This window comes from Pseudophryne corroboree, chromosome 4 (genome assembly GCF_028390025.1).
Source record: "Pseudophryne corroboree isolate aPseCor3 chromosome 4, aPseCor3.hap2, whole genome shotgun sequence".
NCBI lineage: Eukaryota > Metazoa > Chordata > Amphibia > Anura > Myobatrachidae > Pseudophryne > Pseudophryne corroboree.
In genome coordinates this window covers 401,644,852-401,666,191 of record NC_086447.1, presented here as the reverse complement: position 1 = coordinate 401,666,191, position 21,340 = coordinate 401,644,852, and the positions used below count along the sequence as shown (strand labels likewise).

The 21,340-nt window shown below is 44.3% G+C and overlaps 2 protein-coding genes across 6 annotated transcripts in view; one reads left to right on the top strand and one right to left on the bottom strand.

The window, feature by feature from the left end:
- The window catches only part of PHF3 (PHD finger protein 3), a 322,047-nt gene that overhangs the window by 265,428 nt on the left and 35,279 nt on the right, over window positions 1-21,340 (bottom strand). For all 5 annotated transcript variants that reach the window (XM_063916746.1, XM_063916748.1, XM_063916749.1 and 2 more), the window contains one exon: window positions 5,839-5,997. In XM_063916746.1, coding sequence (XP_063772816.1) covers window positions 5,839-5,997 — 159 coding nt within the window. The remainder of the gene's footprint in view (window positions 1-5,838; window positions 5,998-21,340) is intronic.
- Window positions 105-4,918, top strand: KIAA1586 (KIAA1586 ortholog). Its single transcript, XM_063916017.1, has 4 exons — window positions 105-263; window positions 350-456; window positions 548-2,839; window positions 4,886-4,918. The coding sequence occupies exons 2-4, from the start codon at window positions 355-357 to the stop codon at window positions 4,916-4,918; spliced, it is 2,427 nt and encodes an 808-aa protein (XP_063772087.1). The 5' UTR covers window positions 105-263; window positions 350-354.

Below are 21,340 nucleotides of genomic sequence, written 5' to 3'. Positions count from 1 at the left end.
GAGTCCTCAATTTGCCTCAGGTGAGTATGCTGGTACTGAGAGTAAACAGTGCGGCTCTCATCCGAGGGAGCTTGAGTGTGTTAAAGTGTTTTGTTCTTCCACAGAAAGCTGGCTCATCCTCATCCTCGTCTCTATGTACTCCATCACGTTGACCAACCATTGAACCAACTGTGCATCACTCCACACCACAGGCTCCAAATAAGCATATTGATCCTTCTTTGATCCTCTTGGCTTGAATGACAGGAGACCTCAACTTGTCTCAGGTGAGTTTGCTGGTACGGAGAGTACAGTGGCTCTCATTCTAGGGAGCTTGAGTGTGTTAAGTGTTTTTATTTTTTTTTATTTTTAGAAAACATGCCTACTCTTAAAAGGAAAGTGAAAGAACATGAAAGAAAAACCAAGGAAATAGGCAAAAAATGTTTGAAAATCAATCAAATGTTTTCAGGAAAAAAGAAGGTAGGAAAACATTTACATACACCCATTTTAAACCCCTGTAAGAAAGTGTAACAAATATTTGAATTTAGATTATGATTTTTATTAATTACAGAAAATAAATGCAGCAGAGTTAGATCCTGTACCCAGCACCTCTGATCCTGTACCCAGCACCTCTGATCCTGTACCCAGCACCTCTGATCCTGTACCCACAGATAATCAATGCACTTCCCAAGATAATTCACTGGCCACAGTTAACACAAATTGCAGCAATGTAGATGACTCGGTATCGACGTCATGTAATGTCATTGTTAATGAAAACACCATAGATGTGCATTCTCAATCCTCCATCTCTCTTGCCAACTGTTCTCAGAATTTAGAGTGTGACACCTCACCCCCTATTATTTTGGATGATGACCTATCTGAAGAAAGGTGCTCTTCTAATGAAGATACAGATATAATAAATGACATTGGGGTTAGTGCTTCTCCAAAAAAAAAGTCAAAACATAAAGTTGGTTTCCAAATAAAATGGAAAAGAGAGTTTCCGTGGCTTAGTTGTAAAAAAAATGGTGAAAGAGAATCTCTACTCTGCAAGCTGTGTTTAAAACATCTGTTGAACGACACAAAATACAACAAATCTCCATGGATGAATAGTGGGATGAGCACAGTAAGGCGCGATAAAATTAAGGAGCATTCTGTTTCCGAGATGCACAAGGCAGCAATGCAAACTGAAATAATCGGTTGTAATGCTGAGGCTTCACAGAACAGAAAAAATAGACCAGAGTCAGAGGAATTCAAAGCTGTGGAATGTGCTATGAAGTGCCTGGATTTTCTAATCCAGCATAATATACCACATACAACTGTTTTTAAACCATTTGTTGTTTTCTGTATAGAAGAATTAAAGTCTCCAGTTTTAGCCCCTCTGAACAAATCTAAAAATGCCTCATATACAAGCTACCAAACAATCAACGAATTTGTTAATTCGATGGCCAGTGTTCAAAGAGAGAAAGTTATCTTGTCTTTACAGAAGAGTCCATCATTTTCAGTTATGTCAGATGAAACTACTGATGTCAGCAACAGAAAACACTTGGCAACTGCTGCAAAATATATAAAAGATGGAGAAGTCAGTGTGTCCTTTATTAATGATACAGAAATTCCAGATGGAAAATCAGAAACTATTTTCAATGCTCTTTCACAGACTATAGAAGACTGTGGAGGGTTTGAGAAATTAGTAGGCTTTGGAAGTGACGGCGCCAGTTCAATGGTTGGTCACCGTGATGGAGTAGCAGCCAAACTAAAGGCCAAAAATAATAAGATTATTTCAATACATTGTCACAATCATCGTTTAGCTCTTGCAACAAAAAATACATTTGAATCTTTGAATCCTTTCCTGAAAATGGATGAAGTATTAACAAGTATTTACAAATACTATAAATACAGCTCTGTGAGGAGCAAAACTTTGGAAGAAATACAAAGAGTATTTACTAAATGTAAGGGAACAAAAATAAAAAAGGCTAGCCACACAAGATGGCTATCACATGAAAATGCTATTAATTCAATAAGAATTAATTATCATTCGATCATTGTCGATTTGGAAAATGCTGTTGTAACTGGACAGTCAAGGACTACAAGTGGTGTGAGTGGGCCAACTGCTGAAGGACTTCTCAAACATCTGAAAAATTTTCATTTTTTTCAATTAATTCACTTTCTTTGTGATGTACTGAGCCTGCTTTCCAAATTAGTTTTAATCTTTGAAAGAAGAGATATTGACTTGTCTACAATACACAGCAATGTTTCCATTACGCTTGGTGCTTTGAAAAATTTAAAGCGTAAGCCTGGGGGTCAGTTTTGCAGGAACCTGGAAAATGCTGCAAGAAAAATAGGAATTCAGGCTCCTATAGCAGCAGAAAATTGTAAGTTTGAAGAAGATGCAAGGTGTTTTCTAGATCTATTGGTCCAAAACATTTCAGAGAGGATGCATAATATAGCTATACTTGATCATCTAAGTGTCTTAGATATGAGGCATCTTAATGCAGACAAAGGTGTGGGATTTTATGGTGTGGCCGAAATGGCACAGCTTGCTGATTTTTATCAACTGGACGAAGATCTTCTGTTATCAGAATGGGAAGACTTTAAATCTGTATTCTTACAAACGGAAGAAGAAAATTCTGATAATGAAAGATTGTCCATGGTCAACGTGTACAAGACTTTAGAAAAATCTGAAGACACAATTGGCGTAGCATTTCCTCTAATTCAGAAACTTGTTTCAGTTGGCTGTGTTCTACCACTCTCAACTGCTGAAGTTGAAAGAACCTTTTCGCAAGTTAAATTAATCTTAACAGATCACAGAAACCGTCTCAAGGTGGAAAATGTCAACAGCATATTAGCCATTAAGCTAAATGGCAAGGTAAACTACAGAGAGGCGGTAAAGCACTGGATGAAAAAGCAAAGAAGAATATTTTCTTGTAGACCACACACAGCTGGCCACCGACCACACTCTACAATCAGAAACACCTGTACTGTAGATTGTGAGCAACAACCAAGGACAACGCACATAAACTGACCCACCCAAGCTACTTGGAGCCCAACTTTCCAGTTCAAAAAGGTGAGTACCAAGTAAATGTGGGAGGAGGGAGAGTATTCCTACTTAGAGGTGGTGGAGTGGCCCTAGTATGTCCATAATCCTGTTATCAGAGTCCCTTTTCTGCTGTGTTCTTTAGTTCTTCAAAGCACAAGCCCTTATTTTTGTGTGGAAGAATTGTACGAGACTAAAAATCTATGGTGGTCTTACAATTCTACTCCAAGGAATAAGCTGTGCTTTGAAGAACTAGGAATGCAGTACAAATGGACTCTGATAACATGCAGTCAGTTTATGTTGTATGGTTCTGTTTCAGCTTCAGCACAGCGCCTAAGAGGATATTTACAGCCAGTGACAAGACGGCATCCGCCTGAGCCTGCATAAATAGTTGGACAGCTGTGGCGATTGCTCTTCTTCAGTTACCAAATCTGCACTCAACATTTCAGATGACAACCGAGGACTCTGCACCTGAGCCACCCAAGCTACTTGGAGCCCAACTTTCCAGTTCAAAAAGGTAGAGTACCAAGAAAATGTGGGAGGAGGGAGAGTATTCCTACTTAGAGGTGGTGGAGTGGCCCTAGTATGTCCATAATCCTGTTATCAGAGTCCCTTTTCTGCTGTGTTCTTTAGTTCTTCAAAGCACAAGCCCTTATTTTTGTGGGGAAGAATTGTACGAGACTAAAAATCTATGGTGGTCTTACAATTCTACTCCAAGGAATAAGCTGTGCTTTGAAGAACTAGGAATGCAGTACAAATGGACTCTGATAACATGCAGTCAGTTTATGTTGTATGGTTCTGTTTCAGCTTCAGCACAGCGCCTAAGAGGATATTTACAGCCAGTGACAAGACGGCATCCGCCTGAGCCTGCATAAATAGTTGGACAGCTGTGGCGATTGCTCTTCTTCAGTTACCAAATCTGCACTCAACATTTCAGATGACAACCGAGGACTCTGCACCTGAGCCACCCAAGCTACTTGGAGCCCAACTTTCCAGTTCAAAAAGGTAGAGTACCAAGAAAATGTGGGAGGAGGGAGAGTATTCCTACTTAGAGGTGGTGGAGTGGCCCTAGTATGTCCATAATCCTGTTATCAGAGTCCCTTTTCTGCTGTGTTCTTTAGTTCTTCAAAGCACAAGCCCTTATTTTTGTGGGGAAGAATTGTACGAGACTAAAAATCTATGGTGGTCTTACAATTCTACTCCAAGGAATAAGCTGTGCTTTGAAGAACTAGGAATGCAGTACAAATGGACTCTGATAACATGCAGTCAGTTTATGTTGTATGGTTCTGTTTCAGCTTCAGCACAGCGCCTAAGAGGATATTTACAGCCAGTGACAAGACGGCATCCGCCTGAGCCTGCATAAATAGTTGGACAGCTGTGGCGATTGCTCTTCTTCAGTTACCAAATCTGCACTCAACATTTCAGATGACAACCGAGGACTCTGCACCTGAGCCACCCAAGCTACTTGGAGCCCAACTTTCCAGTTCAAAAAGGTAGAGTACCAAGAAAATGTGGGAGGAGGGAGAGTATTCCTACTTAGAGGTGGTGGAGTGGCCCTAGTATGTCCATAATCCTGTTATCAGAGTCCCTTTTCTGCTGTGTTCTTTAGTTCTTCAAAGCACAAGCCCTTATTTTTGTGGGGAAGAATTGTACGAGACTAAAAATCTATGGTGGTCTTACAATTCTACTCCAAGGAATAAGCTGTGCTTTGAAGAACTAGGAATGCAGTACAAATGGACTCTGATAACATGCAGTCAGTTTATGTTGCATGGTTCTGTTTCAGCTTCAGCACAGCGCCTAAGAGGATATTTACAGCCAGTGACAAGACGGCATCCGCCTGAGCCTGCATAAATAGTTGGACCCTTCTGTTTTGAACAGCTGACACCTACATCTACTCCAGATGACCTGTAGGACGTTTGATCAGCTACCTGCATCCAATCCACATGGTACTATTATTATAACTTGTATAAAATGCTAGGATTAGTGTTTATTTTAGCACCTTCACAACCTGTGCAGTTCCTCCTGCCTGGGGTGTCGTTCTGTACTCTAGTGCTTCTATCACAAGTCTACCACTGAAATAAAGACCAGAGTGATAGAAGCACCAGAGCAGAGGACGACACCCCTGGCAGGAAAGAATAACTGCACAAGTTGTGACAGGTGCAGGATGATAGAACACTGTAGTTGTAATCTATACAGTAGAGCTACATTGGTGATGAATGGACCACAAATACTTTTATTTAACACTCTTCACTTTCAAATCCTTGTCCGCATGTAAAAGGTAAACATTAAATAAAATGGGTGCACAAACAAAAAACCATGAGTCTTTGTACTCATTTTTAGTTAAGACACATGTCTAAGCATTACAGTATGGACATAATCGTGCCCTCCCGAATGAAAAATGTGCCCTCCCGAATGAAAAATGTGCCCTCCCGAATGAAAAATGTGCCCTCCCCGTGATCAGCACCCTGCCCTAAAAAATTCCTAGAGTGAACACTACTGTTGAAAAGCACTGTTGTCGAATCGACATTCTTCCATTGAATATACTTTTGTTGAAAAGCCGCATTTTTAACATTGCAGACATGTCGAATTGAAAAAATGTCGAATTGAAAAAAGTCGAAAATTAAACGGCAGGTTTTTTGTCCAAAAGTACTGTATTGAATTGTCGAATCAAATTCGACAGGTTTTTTGTGTCGAAAATGACCAGTTTTTCAACATTTTTGGCAATTCGACCACAATTGAATATACCCCTTAGCGGCTTAAAAAAAAATTTAACACTAAATTTTGGCTGTGTAATTTCTAAAAAAAAAAAAAAAAACAGCCGTGACACTTACCATGTGCTTTCAAACGTGGAGATTTCCTTACTGATTTTACAGAAGGATCATCCAATTGGCTAACATTCTTGTTTGGTAGAATAAGATCCACTTCATCAGTGACATCAACACCAGTTACTTTATCTACACCAACATCCATTATATCATCAAGACCGACTCCTTAGGGAAAACAATAAAAATAAAATTAGTACGGAATAGATGGAGTAGTGCAGGTTTTCATATAGTGAATAGCAAAATTACACAATGATACTACTGTCACACTTTGAAGTGCAGTACGCAAGAGAAAAAAAAGTGTGTGTGGCTTCATTTTTTTTTTTGACACACCTGTAATATAATTATAGTTATTATTATAAACATACAGGCTCCAGTGACCATCTCTCTCTCAAGCTAGCCAGCTAAGAAGACACAGTGAAGTGGCATGCTTTTGTAAAATAGTAACCACGTCACTCACATCTTTCCTGCAATCTGAAGTCAATCCCCTCCCCCTTCAATGAGTGACAGGGGCAGTAGGGTGGTGTGAGTCACATATACAGCATCCGGTACTGTGCCGCTCGCAAAAGTGGTCACTGAGACTGTAGACAAAATCCCGTTAAAACAAGGTATTTTATGACGAAAATCCCATGGAATTTGTGAATCCAAAGTTAGCCGAGATCGTGGGATTAGATTCCCTAGTTGTGCGTGAACTATTTGTGAAAACTCTAAAAGTTGTGCGTGAACTATTTGTGAAAACTCTAATGGTGATAACAAAATATATTTTAGATAATCATTTCATATAGTGTCAGCAAGGATAATTATAATTGGAGCATATGCAGAGGTTGCAAAAGTTAATAGTGGTATACAAAGTATAAAATTATTATTGAGCTGTGATCTTTTTACTTTCAAATATCTAAAAAGTAAGGTTCCCATATTTGCATAAGGTGCTATTAACAGAAAGCAGGATAACAACTTGCTACAGAAAGATAGATAAAATACTGTGCCATGAAACAGCCAATACAACTTAATTTATACACAGTATAGGGTTATGCACATATCATAAAAATGTGATCGGCTGAGCGCCTATTCCAGCTAGAGCTAGCCAGCCTCAGTGGTCAGAATGCAGTCCATGATCCAGGTAAAAAAAAGACCCAGCATGACCACTTCCTTGTGCTGGAGAAGGATGGTGACCATGATACATTCCTAAGGGGATTTGAAAGTACTTGCCCACACCTTGCACTGGAACCCAGTGAGTGGGCCAGCTATTTAACACCAGGACTGAAAGGGAAAGCGTTGGAAACATTTTCCGACCTTCCCCAAGAACTAGATGGATTACTTCACCACAACCCCCCCCCCCCCTCTCTGTGGAGTCAGTAGCACTGAAAGTGTGTTTATTAACCCCTGCAGGAGCGGATATCAGCTCCTTGAAAGGCAATCCCCATTCCCCTTGTAGAGCTGAAGGGGGTGTGCAGTCAACTGAGGAGCAGTGTGTGTTTAACCACTTAACTAACGATTTTTTTCCTCAAAAACAACTCCGAAATTGTCGGGGGGTTTTATGAGTGAACTAGGTGAAGAACTTTAATTTAACCCTATTCAAAATGATTTTAGTAATAAAAAAATATATATATTTTTCAAACATCAAAACATCGATCGGGAACATCCCGTCCATCAGAAACATCATGACCAGCGTGGCTGTCATTTTGAAAGCCGAACAGCCTCCAGGTATATAGGGCGGGTCTGGGGGCTCTGGGTGGCTTGGGGGGGGATTTAATTTACACTCCCCAGCGGCTGCTATTGCCTGCAGCCGCTGGAGGGGGGGTCCTGCCGTGCTAACCGATCAGCAGTGCAATCAGTAGGGGAGGGTGCAGGGAGGCAGAGGGACCTTCCGGTCCCTCTGGCAGCAGCAGCGGAGGGAAGTTTCTCTTCCCTGCAGCTGCTAACACTGTCTATCTGACTGGTCGCATCCTGTGCGACCAGGTCAGATAAAGCACTTGCAGGCATGGTCGTATCTGATGCGACCAGGCCTGGCAAGTGGTTAGAAGCATGTCAGAACACAGACCAAGCTCTAGCATCTGTAAGATCTCATGCTACTCAAGCGTGTGCAGAAGGTGACCAAATGGAATATTTTGGGTAAATGGGCTTTTGTAAAGAAAGACTAAGGTGAAAGGCGGGCATACAGCTGTAACTGCTGAGAGGCAACAAGTGGTGGGTGCCACAGTCCTATAGGGAAGGGTTGCTGAAGGTAGCCCATGTGATTCCCCTGGCAGTACAATAAGGTGTGACCAGAGCCAAGGCCCAGTTAATACACTATTGCTACTGACCTGGCATCATGCCATGCATACCAGGTATTTGGGAAATCTGTTGATTTAAAACAGGCCGTCTTAATCCCCTTGCCAGTCGTCTCAGAACCTTTTAAAAGGGTTGCTTTAGACATCGTGGAGCCCCTAGCTATTCCCAGTAGCTCTGGGGAGGAATTCATTTGACAGTGGTAGACTATGCTACCTGTACCCCTTTCACATCGCACAAATAACCCGGTATCGTACCGGCATATTGCCGGGTTGACACGAGTCAGTGTGCGGCGTGAAAGGGCCATGTCCGAATTCCCGCCTGACCCGGTAATTCAACCTGGGTAATAAGAAGGGCTATTCCCGGGTTGAATACCGGGTAAGGAGCAGTGTGAATGGGTTGCCGGGTCAATGCGACCCGGTACCCATTCACAGCATAGGGAGAGGCGGCGCAGAGATAAACTCATCTCCCAGCGCCGCCTGCGCCCCCTCACCGCTATGGCAACCGACCCGGCAATTTGACGGGTCTGGAAGCCAGAAGATGGTCTCCAATGCGGATCCCACCTGGGAAGGACCCGTTTCCAATTCCCGAGTGGGATCCGGCATTGGAGATGTGGAAGGGGTACTGGCATCCATAAGCAATGGTCCTGTCATTCATCTGGGCAGATAAGGTTGCTGCTGCCCTCAAAGCAATCTTTTCCAGGTGGAGTTGCCAAAGGAAATATTGACTGACCAAGGTATCCAGTTTATGTTGAGCCTTAAAAGGATGCATGTGGATCATCTCATACCGACCCCCTATTGGCCCTAGACGAATAGGCTCATGGAACGCCTCAATGACTCCCTGAAACAGATGTTGGAGTCCCATGGAAGAGTGGAAAAGTAAGCTGGTCACCCCTGAACAGTCGGTGGTACACTATGTAGTACAGTTCAAGTAGAAACTGCAATCACTAATGGGAATGGTGCAGGATAATTTGAAAGCTGCACAGGCAAAACAAGGACCCTCACAATAGTATTGTGCATCAATGATTTGAATTATGTAATGGCACAAGAGGCAGGCCAGAAAAGACAGAAAATCTACCACATTAACATGACCAAAGTATATCATGACAGAGAAGCGTGTGTTTCAGTTGTGTGTAGCTTACCCAAAAATTAACACAAATCTGACCCCTTGTTAGACCTGGCAGTTGCTCCCCAGGGAGGTGGCATATGCAACTACTGAGAAGGAATGCCTAGCTATTGTGTGTGCACTGCAAAAGCTGCAACCATACTGTAGCTCTATGGGAGAGACTTCACAATAATTTCTGGCCACAGCCCACTCAGCTGGTTGAACAAGGTTGCCAGGGGTAACGGTAAATTGCTGAGGTAAAGTCTCCTTTTTATCATCAGTACACAATCACTAATCTACACAAAAAAGGGGCAAAGTACAGGGATGCCGATGGACTCTCCTGGCAAGGTGGCGAGTTAGTCACTGTGGCACATAGACGTATGTGATGGATGATCACCATCTCTCTGCATCATTCTTACGAGGGAGTTATGGCAATTCCTTAAAGTAACGTGTCAGGACTGGATGCATGCAACTGTGCTCCCTGAGATGTGAATTATAGTGCTCCCAAAAAGACTATAGTGCAACAATGTATATTCTGTAAGGAAATGTCAGTTTTAAAACAGTATGCCAGCCTGTAATTAACTAGCCTGAGTCACAAGCACCAGCCATGTGGTCTAAAGAAATGTATTGATGCTCTTCAGAGCAGGGGTATGTAGAAATTACACTTTCCTCCTCGCAAATCTACATTCAAAGGACAGGTTACGTTCTTCTAAAAATAAGGGGGAGGGTAGTGCTGATAAGGGATTTCTTGCTTGCCATAAACTGCTAGCAGGATGAAGGATCCAATATCCTGCCAAAAGTATAACTATTGAGCCATATTCCTTTGAGGCCCAATGACCAACTTCCTGGGTAAAAATACTTTTCTTAAAGTCAGAGAGATATATAACGTACTGTCCTCTGAGACATCTAATTTGCATTTATGCAAGCTTTGTGAGAACAAAGAAAGCTCTTGCAGCATGGAAAGGGAAGCTGTGGAACTATATGGATCAAAAGCAGACACTGCAAGGGAGTAGCTTTGTACTGGGAGTGGTCTCAGTTTCTGATTCTCGTGGTCTCCCCCTACTCAGAAAGCCCTAAAATCTCACAGTAAGATTTAGGTTTCATGACTTTTATACCTTTTTATTTACTTTAAATCAATATGTGCATCCCATAATTGTATACCATGCTTGTTTGCCTTTGTAGCTTAACCCTGGAGTTATTTTCTCAATAAATCCTAAAAATTTATCAGCAATATCTATGTGCTTTAAGAATTCAGGTGGCTGTTAGAGGCCCATACTACATATATGTGTAAGTGTACATTTTTGTTAGTGTGATTTTAGCGTCTGGTTATCGCAAGAGCACTATTCAATACTCTGCATGGTGGCAGTTCGAGTAAACCCCATGTCACAACCACCCAACTGCGTCATTTTGGAATATCTGAGCACAGGCTTGGGCTGAGTGCTAAGACAAGCTCCATAACCAGTTTGTGAAAGAAGTAACATGTTGACTTCTTAAGAATGCAGTGCTAGTTAAATACAGTTCTATGCTTTGACATTTCACAAGAGTCCTCTCATCGCCATTAGGCTGTTTCTCTTATCATTCATAGCGTCACATCAGTTGTAAGTTCGTGGGCTGGAGGAGACATGGTCAACATTGAGGTGCATACAAATACGTCAGTCATTGTTGCTGCAGTAACGCCATACAGCCAATCTTGGCACGCTAGGTCGCGTGATAATCTTCTAGTATCGGACGTCATTTTTGTCAAAAATGCAATCTGAATCTGTACATGAAGTGCTACAAAGTAGCAGCCACAGCTTTCTTCCAATACAAGTTCTTATTATGCTTCATATACAGACTCAATCACACACAATATACAAGTGTCATATCAATTTAATCAGCACAGTCTCCTCCTAGTCACATTGTGTTATGACTTTCAGCAAAAAGAGACGTCAGATATTAGCAGAGTTGCACGGGACCTTGCAGCTCACTCACGCCAGACATCTCGTGCTGCATAGCAGACTGAGGCTAGGTGTATGAGGACATATCTGTAGTGTTATCTATTTTCCGCGTCTAAAGTAGTGTTCCCTTTAGGATTAGGGCAGAGCAGGGCGCAGATGTGCTGGAGCACAAAGGCGCATGGGCTTGCAAAGGAGGCACGGCTGGTTGGCAAGGTCCGCCCCCTCTGTGTCACTAATACGGGTATGCCCGAGCCGTGGCGTCTCTTATGACGGTATGCCCAGAACCTACGGAGGTGCTGGGCTTCCCCCAAGCTCTCCCTTTAATGTGAATAAATTCTGTGCGTGTGCACGCGGCCTTTATTCATGCAGCAGTCAGACTGTTTTAGCAGGGCGCCACTAAAGGAGCAGGACGCACTTTGCCCTTTAAAAATCGGGCAGGGCACGGAGCCCTGCTAAAACAGCCTAGCGTGAACACATTAAAAGTCAAATCAGCAGCTGAAATTCATCACCAACTTATCGGGGTGTGCAGTGATAACGTCATGTTACGGAAACAGGTTTGATGTGCTGCCTGTGGTGGACATGCGTGGCTGGCAGGATCGCTGCTCATCTTTAATGTCTGTCCTGCAGCTATGAAAAGCAGTGCACAAAACCCAACTGAAAGCAGGCTGATTTATCAAGGATAACATACAGAAGTTAGCACTTAAGCTATTTGATAGTATTTTATATGGGGGTTGTGGGCTGTTTGGTTATGATGTTTTGTTCACATTAGTGGTGGCAGTTGTATAATGAACAGAGGTTATGGGGCTGATGTAGCAACAGGTTTTTTTTACATTAAAAAAGTGATCAAATTCACTTTTCTATATTTTTTGCATTTTTGAAGTATCGTCTGAATGTATGTACATTTTTTGGGGTTATATATAGTATTTATTTTTCGCAAAATAAAAAGGAGATTTATGGTAGCCTTACCATTGTTAAATCTCTTTCTGCGAGGTACATTGGTTCCACAGGGAAAACATCGGGGTGTAGAGATGGATCTTGATCCAGGCACCAACAGGATAAAGCTTTAGACTGTCCCAGAATGCATTGGGGCATCCTGTATAACCCCGCCTCCAGGCACTGTGAGCTTAGTTTAGTTAACCAGTTTAGTTAACCAATGCAGGAGCAGGTAACAGAGAAGGTAGATGTTAGTCACATAGAACCATGGTCTAACGTCAGGAGAAGGCACTAGCAGCTAATGACAAACAAACCCATAGAAGCTAGGTGCGTCAGGGTGGGCGCCCTGTGGAACGAATGTACTTTGCAGAAAGAGATTTAACAATGGTAAGTCTACCATGAACCTCCTTTTCTGCAGCGGGGTACATTGGTTGGTTTCCACAGGGAAAACATCGGAGATGTCCTAAAGCAGTTCCTCATGGGAGGGGATGCGCCGTAGCAGGTATGAGAACCTGGCGTCCAAAGGAAGCATCCTGGGACGCAAAAGTATCAAAGGCATAGAATCTAATGAACGTGTTCACTGAGGACCACCTAGAACAATTGTTCAGCGGACGCGTCTCGGCGGGCCGCCCAAGAAGGTCCAGCAGACCGAGTACAATGGGCTTTAATAGCACCAGAAGCTGGAAGACCAGCCTGTGCATATGCTTGTGCAATCACCATTCTAATCCATCTTCCCAATGTTTGCTTCTTCGCAGGCCAGCCACGTTTGTGAAAAACAAAAAGTACAAAAAGGGTATCTGACATCCTGATAGAGGCAGTCCTCTCCACGTAAATACGGAGAGCCCGTACCACATCCAAAGGCCGCTCTTTGTAGAAAAAAACAGAAGAGATAAAAGCCGGAACCACAATCTCTTGGTTGAGATGTAAAGAAGACACCACCTTAGAACTCACCTTGATTATCTACCTAAGAACTGCCCGGTCACAATGAAAAATCAGAAAGGGTGGATAACAGGACAAAGTGCCTAAGTCAGACACCCTCCTAGCAGAGGCAATAGCCAGTAAGAACAGGACCTTGACCGTGAGCCATTTAAGGTCCACTGACTCAAGAGGCTGAAATGGAGACTCTTACAGGGCATTAAGGACAACAGACAGATCCCATGGAGCCACAGGATGGACATAGGGAGGCTGAATCCATAACACACCCTGAGTGAAAGTATGATCATCAGGAATAGACGCAATTTTTCTCTGAAACCACACCGACAAGGCAGAGATATGAACCATGAGGGAGGCCAGACGAAGGCCTAAATCCAGGCCTTGTTGTAGAAAAGCCAGAAGTCTGGAAGTGCTGAATTTGTAAGCATCGTAATTCTTAGCAGCACACCAGGTGAAGTAAAAATTCCAGACCCTGTAATAAATCCGCTCAGATGCCGGTTTGCAGGCCTTCAGCATAGTTTGGATAACCGGCTCGGAGAATCCTTTGGCCCTCAGGAGTGAAGCTTCAAGAGCCACGCCGTCAAAGCCAGCCTGGCCAGGTCTGGGTAGACACAAGGGCCCTGAACGAGGTGGTCAGGGCATTGAGGAAGTGGAAGAGGACACTCGTCTATCGACAGACCCTGCAGGTCTGAGAACCAATGTCGTCTTGGCCACTCTGGAGCGACTAGAAGTAGTATTCCTCCTCCTTGTTTGAACTTCCGCAGTACCCTGGGCAGGAGCGACACTGGAGGGAACATGTTTGGCAGCTGAAAGTTCCATGGAATTGCCAGTGCATCCACGAACGCTGCTTGAGGATCCCTGGTTCTTGATCCGAAGATCAGAACTTTGAGATCGTGTTGAGATGCCATCAGGTCTACATCTGGTAGGCCTCACTTGTCCACTAGGAGTTGAAAGACTTCCACTTCCACTCTCTGGCGTGCACGTCCTGATGACTGAGGAAATCCACTTCACAGTTGAGGAATCCTGGAATGAACACAGCAGATATTTCTGGCAGATGGCGTTCTGCCCACGAAGGATTTTTGACACTTGAACAGGCCTATTCTGTATCAGATGCAGGGCGAGAGACAAAGCATTGAACACTGCCCGTAATTCCAGAATGTTTATCGGGAGGAATTAATTCTCCATGGTCCACCAACCCTGGAAAGAGTATTGCTCCAACACCACGCCCCAACCCCTCAGACTGGCATCCGTAGTTGGTGATCCAGAAGGGATGGCCCCTGCTCAACTGCTGGTCCTGTAGCCACCAGGTCAGCGACAGACGAACCTCCGGAGTCAAGGAGATCATGTGAGACCTGATCCGATGAGGCAGGCCATCCCACTTGGAAAGGATTAACCTCTGCAGGGGGCGGGAATGAAATTGAGCGAACGCTACCATGTCGAACACTGACACCATGAAGCCTAGTACTTGCATCGCTGAGTGTATCGACACTCTTGGGCGAGAGAGGAAGTATCTGATCCCGTCCTGAAGTTTCAGGACCTTCTCTGGAGACAGAAACAGCCGCTGACTGTGTGTTAAAGAGCCACCCGTGGTCTTGTAGGAAGTCTGTCGTCAGTTGTAGATGACTGAGGCGGGCATTCTCACAAACTTCAGTGATTTGAGGTTGAGAATAGGCCGGAAAGACCCATTGGGTTTCGGGACTAGAAACACGGTCAAGTAGTATCCTCTGCCCCTCTGGAACAGAGGTACCGGCACTACAACTCCTGTATCCAGGAGGGAACGCACAACCAGATGTAGAGCTTGCAACTTCAACGGTTCCGAAGGGATAATCGTTGTGCAGAACTGGCGAGGGGGACGTCACTTGAAAGAGACAGCGTACCCGTGAGACAACTTCTCGCAGCCATGCGTCTGAAGTGGTCTTTAACCAGACCTAGGTTAATCGCAGAAGTCGGCCTCCCACCCTGGGATCCCCCAGGGGGAGGCCCGTCCCTTCATGCAGCAGGCTTGTTGTGTTTAGAAGCAGGCTGATAGGTGGCCCAGGATTGTTTTGCCTTGGGCTTGGTGGTGTTGGGAGCATGAGATTGTCTTGGGAATGCCTGACCTTTTGCTTTCCCTTGAGGCCGAAAAGGAGCGAAAAGTGGTACCTTTTACCTTCTGTGCAGTAGGATTAGTATTCGGGAGAAATACAGTCTTAGCAACTGCTAAGTCAGTCACAATCTTATTGGGATTGTCCCCAAATAGGATGTCTCCCTTAAAAAGGGAGTACCTCCAAGGTCTTCTTGGAGTCCAGGTCCACTTTCCACGACCTCAACCACAGAATACGGCGAGCCAGGATGGAGGTAGTCGATGTCTTGGCCACTAACACACCTGCCTCAGAGGACGCTTCCTGAATATAATAGGCGGCGGTGGTCATGTGAGACAGGTACTGTATGGCAATGTCAGATATATCCTGAGGCAGCTCTTCCTCTAATCCCTGAACCCATGCTTCAATTCCTTTTGCAGCCCAAGAGGCTGCTATAGTGGGTCTATGTACAGCACTTGTAAGGGAGTAAATAGACTCTACACGCTTATCTGTCGGTTCTTTCAGTGTGGTGACAGACAGAGTAGATGACACCACGAGACGGGTGACATGGGAATCCACCGGTGGTGAATTTTCCCACTTATTACACAACTCAGAAGGGAGAGGATAACGAGCTACTATCTTTTTAGATAGGGAGAATTTCTTTCCTGGCGAAGACCAGGGTTCTTGACGTATGTCTACCAAATGGTCAGAATGCGGTAATAATGTTTTAGTTACCTTCTGACGTTTAAAATAGCTATTTTGCGCAATGCTTGTTTGACTATGATGCACTGAATTGTTATGGGGTTATAAAGTTTTGATTATTTTTCAAAAATCCGTGGAGTGCCGTCTGGTTCCTATACTGTGGAGGAGACTAGCCAGTCCAGACCAGGGAACCATATTGTTTGTATATACATTTATATATATATATATATATATATATATATATATATATATATATATATATTGTATACAACTATATTGTATACAACTATTTTTCACCAGCTTTTCCTGATGATTTTTGTAATAGACAGCCATTGTTCTTGTAGTTTCACTAGTAAATTGCGCTTTTTTTTCTAAAATTATATGGTTATAAAATTTACTTTTTTTAATATAAATATATATACACTCCCTTCCTGCGCTATTTGGATTGTGTATAGTTAGCGGAAGATTAACAGGATTCCTTATTTTACAGAGTTCCCTGTTAGAAAGAACGGAAAATGGAAAATGTGTAGAAGTAGTGAAATTGGCGCCTAAAGGTTGTTATAATACCCAAACTTGATCAAACCATCTACTAGTATTGTATCATTTTGTAAAAAACAATCCGTAGGTTCCAGTCCATAAATTTATTTTAAATTCATAAAAAGCAACATCAGTGTCCGTATTCATATAGATGTTCTCTAGTAATTTCCAATAAGAACAAGTGTGCACATATTTATTTTTGTTTTATCAGCAAAGAACACTAATTGATGGGGGTGCAAACTATAAGAAAACAGTTTTGTCCCTCCGTTCAAAGTCATTTGTATTAGGTTACTGTAAGAGAAGATTTCGGATGCCTCTTCTCTGTGCAAACACAGTGTGTGTATCAAAACAAAAAAAATACTTATCTCCAAGGCGCTACACTACATAGTCTGTCATATACGATTTACATGAACCACCTAACACCACAAACAGAAAACTTGGCATTTATAGCAGGTAAATTAGTATGGCGCCAATCTATATCCCAATTAAAAATCTAAAATGCACCATCCTGTGGTAAATAGTAATCCTTAAAGAAGGCAGTTAGTTTGGCCTGTCCCTTCTCGCTCCACAATTTCCAAAACACTATCTCGAAAAGCACAGAAATACACAATAGTGGATTAGCTAGGTTAATTTCCACCCACTGATAAAAATTGGAAAGTGCCCCTTCCAGATTTTTGTATCTGTAAAGTTGTATTACAGAGGGGGGTCTTTTAGGTATTTCAGAGGGATAGCATCCTGGGTGTCGGGATGCTGACAACTTCTGGTGGGGTATGCTGCATGCCCTGATATCGTGTCTGAATACCCCACCAGATGGTCGAGTACTACTGAAATTATTCCTTGATCCTGGTTTCCTAAGTATCATACGCCTTTTTCTAGAACTGATCAGGCACTTTAGGCCACGTGTTTAATGTTCTGTGGCCGGTCTGGTTGATGTGAGTGTCCAAGAGCAATTTCATCTACGGCATAATTCTTTGATGGTAAATACCTAAGTGAGATGTACCCCTGATGAAATCTCAGTACGAGACGAAATGCGCTGGGTTATCTGTCTTTTGTGATATGACCTCCAAATTACACTAATAGAAGAAATAGACCGTAAAAATAAGAATTTACTCACCGGTAATTCTATTTCTCGTAGTCCGTAGTGGATGCTGGGTACTCCGTAAGGACCATGGGGTATAGACGGGCTCCGCAGGAGACTGGGCACTCTTAAAAGAAAGATTAGGTACTATATCTGGTGTGCACTGGCTCCTCCCTCTATGCCCCTCCTCCAGACCTCAGTTAGGGAAACTGTGCCCGGAAGAGCTGACATTACTAGGAAAGGATTTGGAATCCAGGGTAAGACTCATACCAGCCACACCAATCACACCGTACAACTCGTGATAACTATACCCAGTTAACAGTATGAACAATAACTGAGCCTCTCTTAACAGATGGCTCATACAATAACCCTTTAGTTAAGTAATAACTATATACATGTATTGCAGAGAGTCCGCACTTGGGACGGGCTCCCAGCATCCACTACGGACTACGAGAAATAGAATTACCGGTGAGTAAATTCTTATTTTCTCTGACGTCCTAGTGGATGCTGGGTACTCTGTAAGGACCATGGGGATTATACCAAAGCTCCCAAACGGGCGGGAGAGTGCGGATGACTCTGCAGCACCGAATGAGAGAACTCAAGGTCCTCCTCAGCCAGGGTATCAAACTTGTAGAATTTTGCAAAAGTGTTTGAACCCGACCAAGTAGCAGCTCGGCAAAGTTGTAAAGCAGAGACCCCTCGGGCAGCCGCCCAAGAAGAGCCCACCTTCCTCGTGGAATGGGCTTTTACTAATTTAGGATGCGGCAGTCCAGCCGCAGAATGTGCAAGCTGAATCGTGCTACAGATCCAGCGAGCAATAGTCTGCTTTGAAGCAGGAGCACCCAGCTTGTTGGGTGCATGCAGGATAAATAGCGAGTCAGTTTTTCTGACTCTAGCCGTCCTGGAAACAAAGTTTCAGGGCCCGGACTACGTCCAGCAACTTGGAATCCTCCAAGTCCCTAGTAGCCGCAGGCACCACAATAGGTTGGTTCAAATGAAACGATGATACCACCTTAGGGAGAAATTGGGGACGAGTCCTCCATTCTGCCCTTTCCATATGGAAGATCAGATATGGGCTTTTACATGACAAAGCCGCCAATTCTGACACACGCCTAGTCCAAGCTAAGGCCAAAAGCATGACCACTTTCCACGTGAGATATTTTAGCTCCACGGTCTTAAGTGGCTCAAACCAGTGGGATTTTAGGAATCCAACACACGTTAAGATCCCAAGGTGCCACTGGAGGCACAAAAGGGGCTGATTATGCAGCACCCCTGTGACAACGTCCGAACTTCAGGCAGTGAAGCCAGTTCTTTTTGAGAGAAAAAGGGATAGGGCCGAAATCTTGGCCTTTATGGATCCTAATTTTAGGCCCATAGTCACTCCTGACTGTAGGAAGTGCAGGAATCGACCCCCCTGGAATTCCTCTGTAGGGCCTTCCCGGCCACACACCAAGCAACCTATTTTCGCCATATACAGTGAAAAAGTCTTGCTGTCACGTCTTTCCTAGCCTTTATCAGCGTAGGAATAACTGCATCCGGAATGCCCTTTTCCGCTAGGATCCGGCGTTCAACCGCCATGCCGTCCAACGCAGCCGCGGTAAGTCTTGGATCAGACAGGGTCCCTGTTGCAACATGTCCTGACTGAGAGGCAGAGGCCATGGGTCCTCTGAGAGCATTTCTTGCAGTTCCGGGTACCGAGTCCTTCTTGGCCAATCCGGAGCAAAGAATATTGTTCACACTCCTCCGTTTATTACAATTCTCAGCCCTTGGGTCTGAGAGGAAGAGGAGGGAATATATAGACCGACTGGAACACCCACGGTGTTACTAGTGCGACCACAGCTATCGCCTGAGAGTCCCTTGACCCAGCATAAAACCTTTTTTATCTTTTTATTGAGGTGGGACGCCATGTAGTACACCTGAGGCAGTTTCCATCAATTTGCAAAACTGCGTGAAGACTTCCTGATGAAGTCACCACTTTCCCGGGTGGAGGTCGTGTCCACTCCCGGAATGAACACTGCTGACAGTGCGCTTACTTGATTCTTCGCCCAGCGAAGAATTCAGGTGGCTTCTACCCTCGCCACCCTGCTCCTTGTGCCGCCCTGGCGGTTTACATGAGCCCCTGCGGTCTGACTGAATCAGAACCGGTTGGTCGCGAAGCAGAAACTCCGCTTGACTTAGGGCGTTGTATATGGCCCTTAGTTCCAGGATATTGATGTGAAGGCAAGTCTGTTGGCTTGACCACAAACCTTGGAATTTTCTTCCCTGTGTAACTGCCCCCCACCCTCGGAGGCTTGCATCCGTGGTCACCAGGACCCAGTCCTGAATGCCGAATCTGCGGCCCTCGAGAAGGTGAGCACTCCGCAGCCACCACAGGAGAGACACCCTGGCCCTGGGGGATAGGGTGATTAACCGATGCATCTGAAGATGTGATCCGGACCACTTGTCCAGTAAGTTCCATTGTCCTTGCATGGAACCAGCCGAAAGGGATGGCCTCGTATGATGCCATCATCCTTCCCAGGACTCGAGTGCAGTGATGCACTGACACCTGTTTTGGTTTTCAATGGATTCCTGACCAGTGTCATGAGCTCCTGAGCTCTCTCTATCGGGAGATAAACCCTCTTCTGGTCTGTGTCTAGGATCATGCCTAGGCGAGGCAGATGAGCTGTAGGAACCAACTGTGACTTTGGAATATATAGAATCCAGTCGTGTTGCCGTTTCACTTCCAGAGAAGGTGATACGCTGTCCAGCAACTGCTCTCTTGATCTCGCTTTTATGAGATCATCCAAGTATGTGATAAGTGACACCTTGCTTCCGCAGGAGCACCATCATATCCGCCATTACCTTGGTGAAATTGGTAATGACAATCCCGTACCGCAATTCTGAGGTACGCCTGATGAGGTGGATAAATGGGGACACGAAGGTATGCATCCCTTATGTCCCGATTCATTTCAGGCTTGCAATGACCGCTCGAGGCGATTCTTGAACCTGAACCTTTTCAGGTATATGTTCAGGGATTTTAATACAATATGGGTCTAACCGAACCGTCTGGTTTCGGGATTATAACATGGTCGAATAATAACACCCTCTTGTTGAAGGAGGGGACCCTTGACCACCACCTGTTGAAGACACAATTTACGAATTGCAGTTAACACTGGCTCCCTCTCTTGGGTGGAAGCCCGCCATGTCCTCTGTGAGGGGGCATCTTCTCACAGTCCAGCCTGTATCCCTGCGATACAATTTCTATTGCCCAGGGATCTAACAGGGAGTGGACCCACTTGTGGCTGAACTTACGAAGGCGTGTCCCCACCGGGCCTAGCTCCGCCTGTGGAGCCCCAGCGACATGCGGTGGATTTTTGTAGAGGCCGGGGAGGACTTCTGTTCCTGGGGACTAGCTATGTTGTACAGCTTCTTTCCTCTGCCCCCGGCTCTGACAAGAAAGGATGCACCTCAGACTTTCTTGTTTCTTTATTCGAAAAGCTGCATTTAATAATGTCGTGCTTTCCTAGGCTGTGCAGGAATGGAAGGCAAAATATCAGAATTACCAGCTATAGCTGTGGAGACCAGGCCCGAGAACCTTTCTCCACACAATCCTCAGCCTTCTATATGCCTCTTAAGTCGGCATCATCTGTCCAATGTATATTCTACAGGACACGTCAAGCAGAAATCGACATAGCTTTTGTCTCTAGGACCCAGTATACTCATGTCCCTTTGGACATGCTTTATAATTATATATCGATCACTTAAGACAGCATCTTAAAATATTTATATGCATACTAGGGTCTCAATCTCTGCTGATAAGGTACCTGTCCACGCTGCCACAGCGCTATAAACCCATGCCGACACAATCGCCGGTCTGGGTAGTATACTAGAATGTGCACACTATCTGCAGGATCCCTGAGAATAGCTAGTGCAAACAGGACACCCAAGGGGAAGATTCTCAACACATTCTGGCCCTAGTG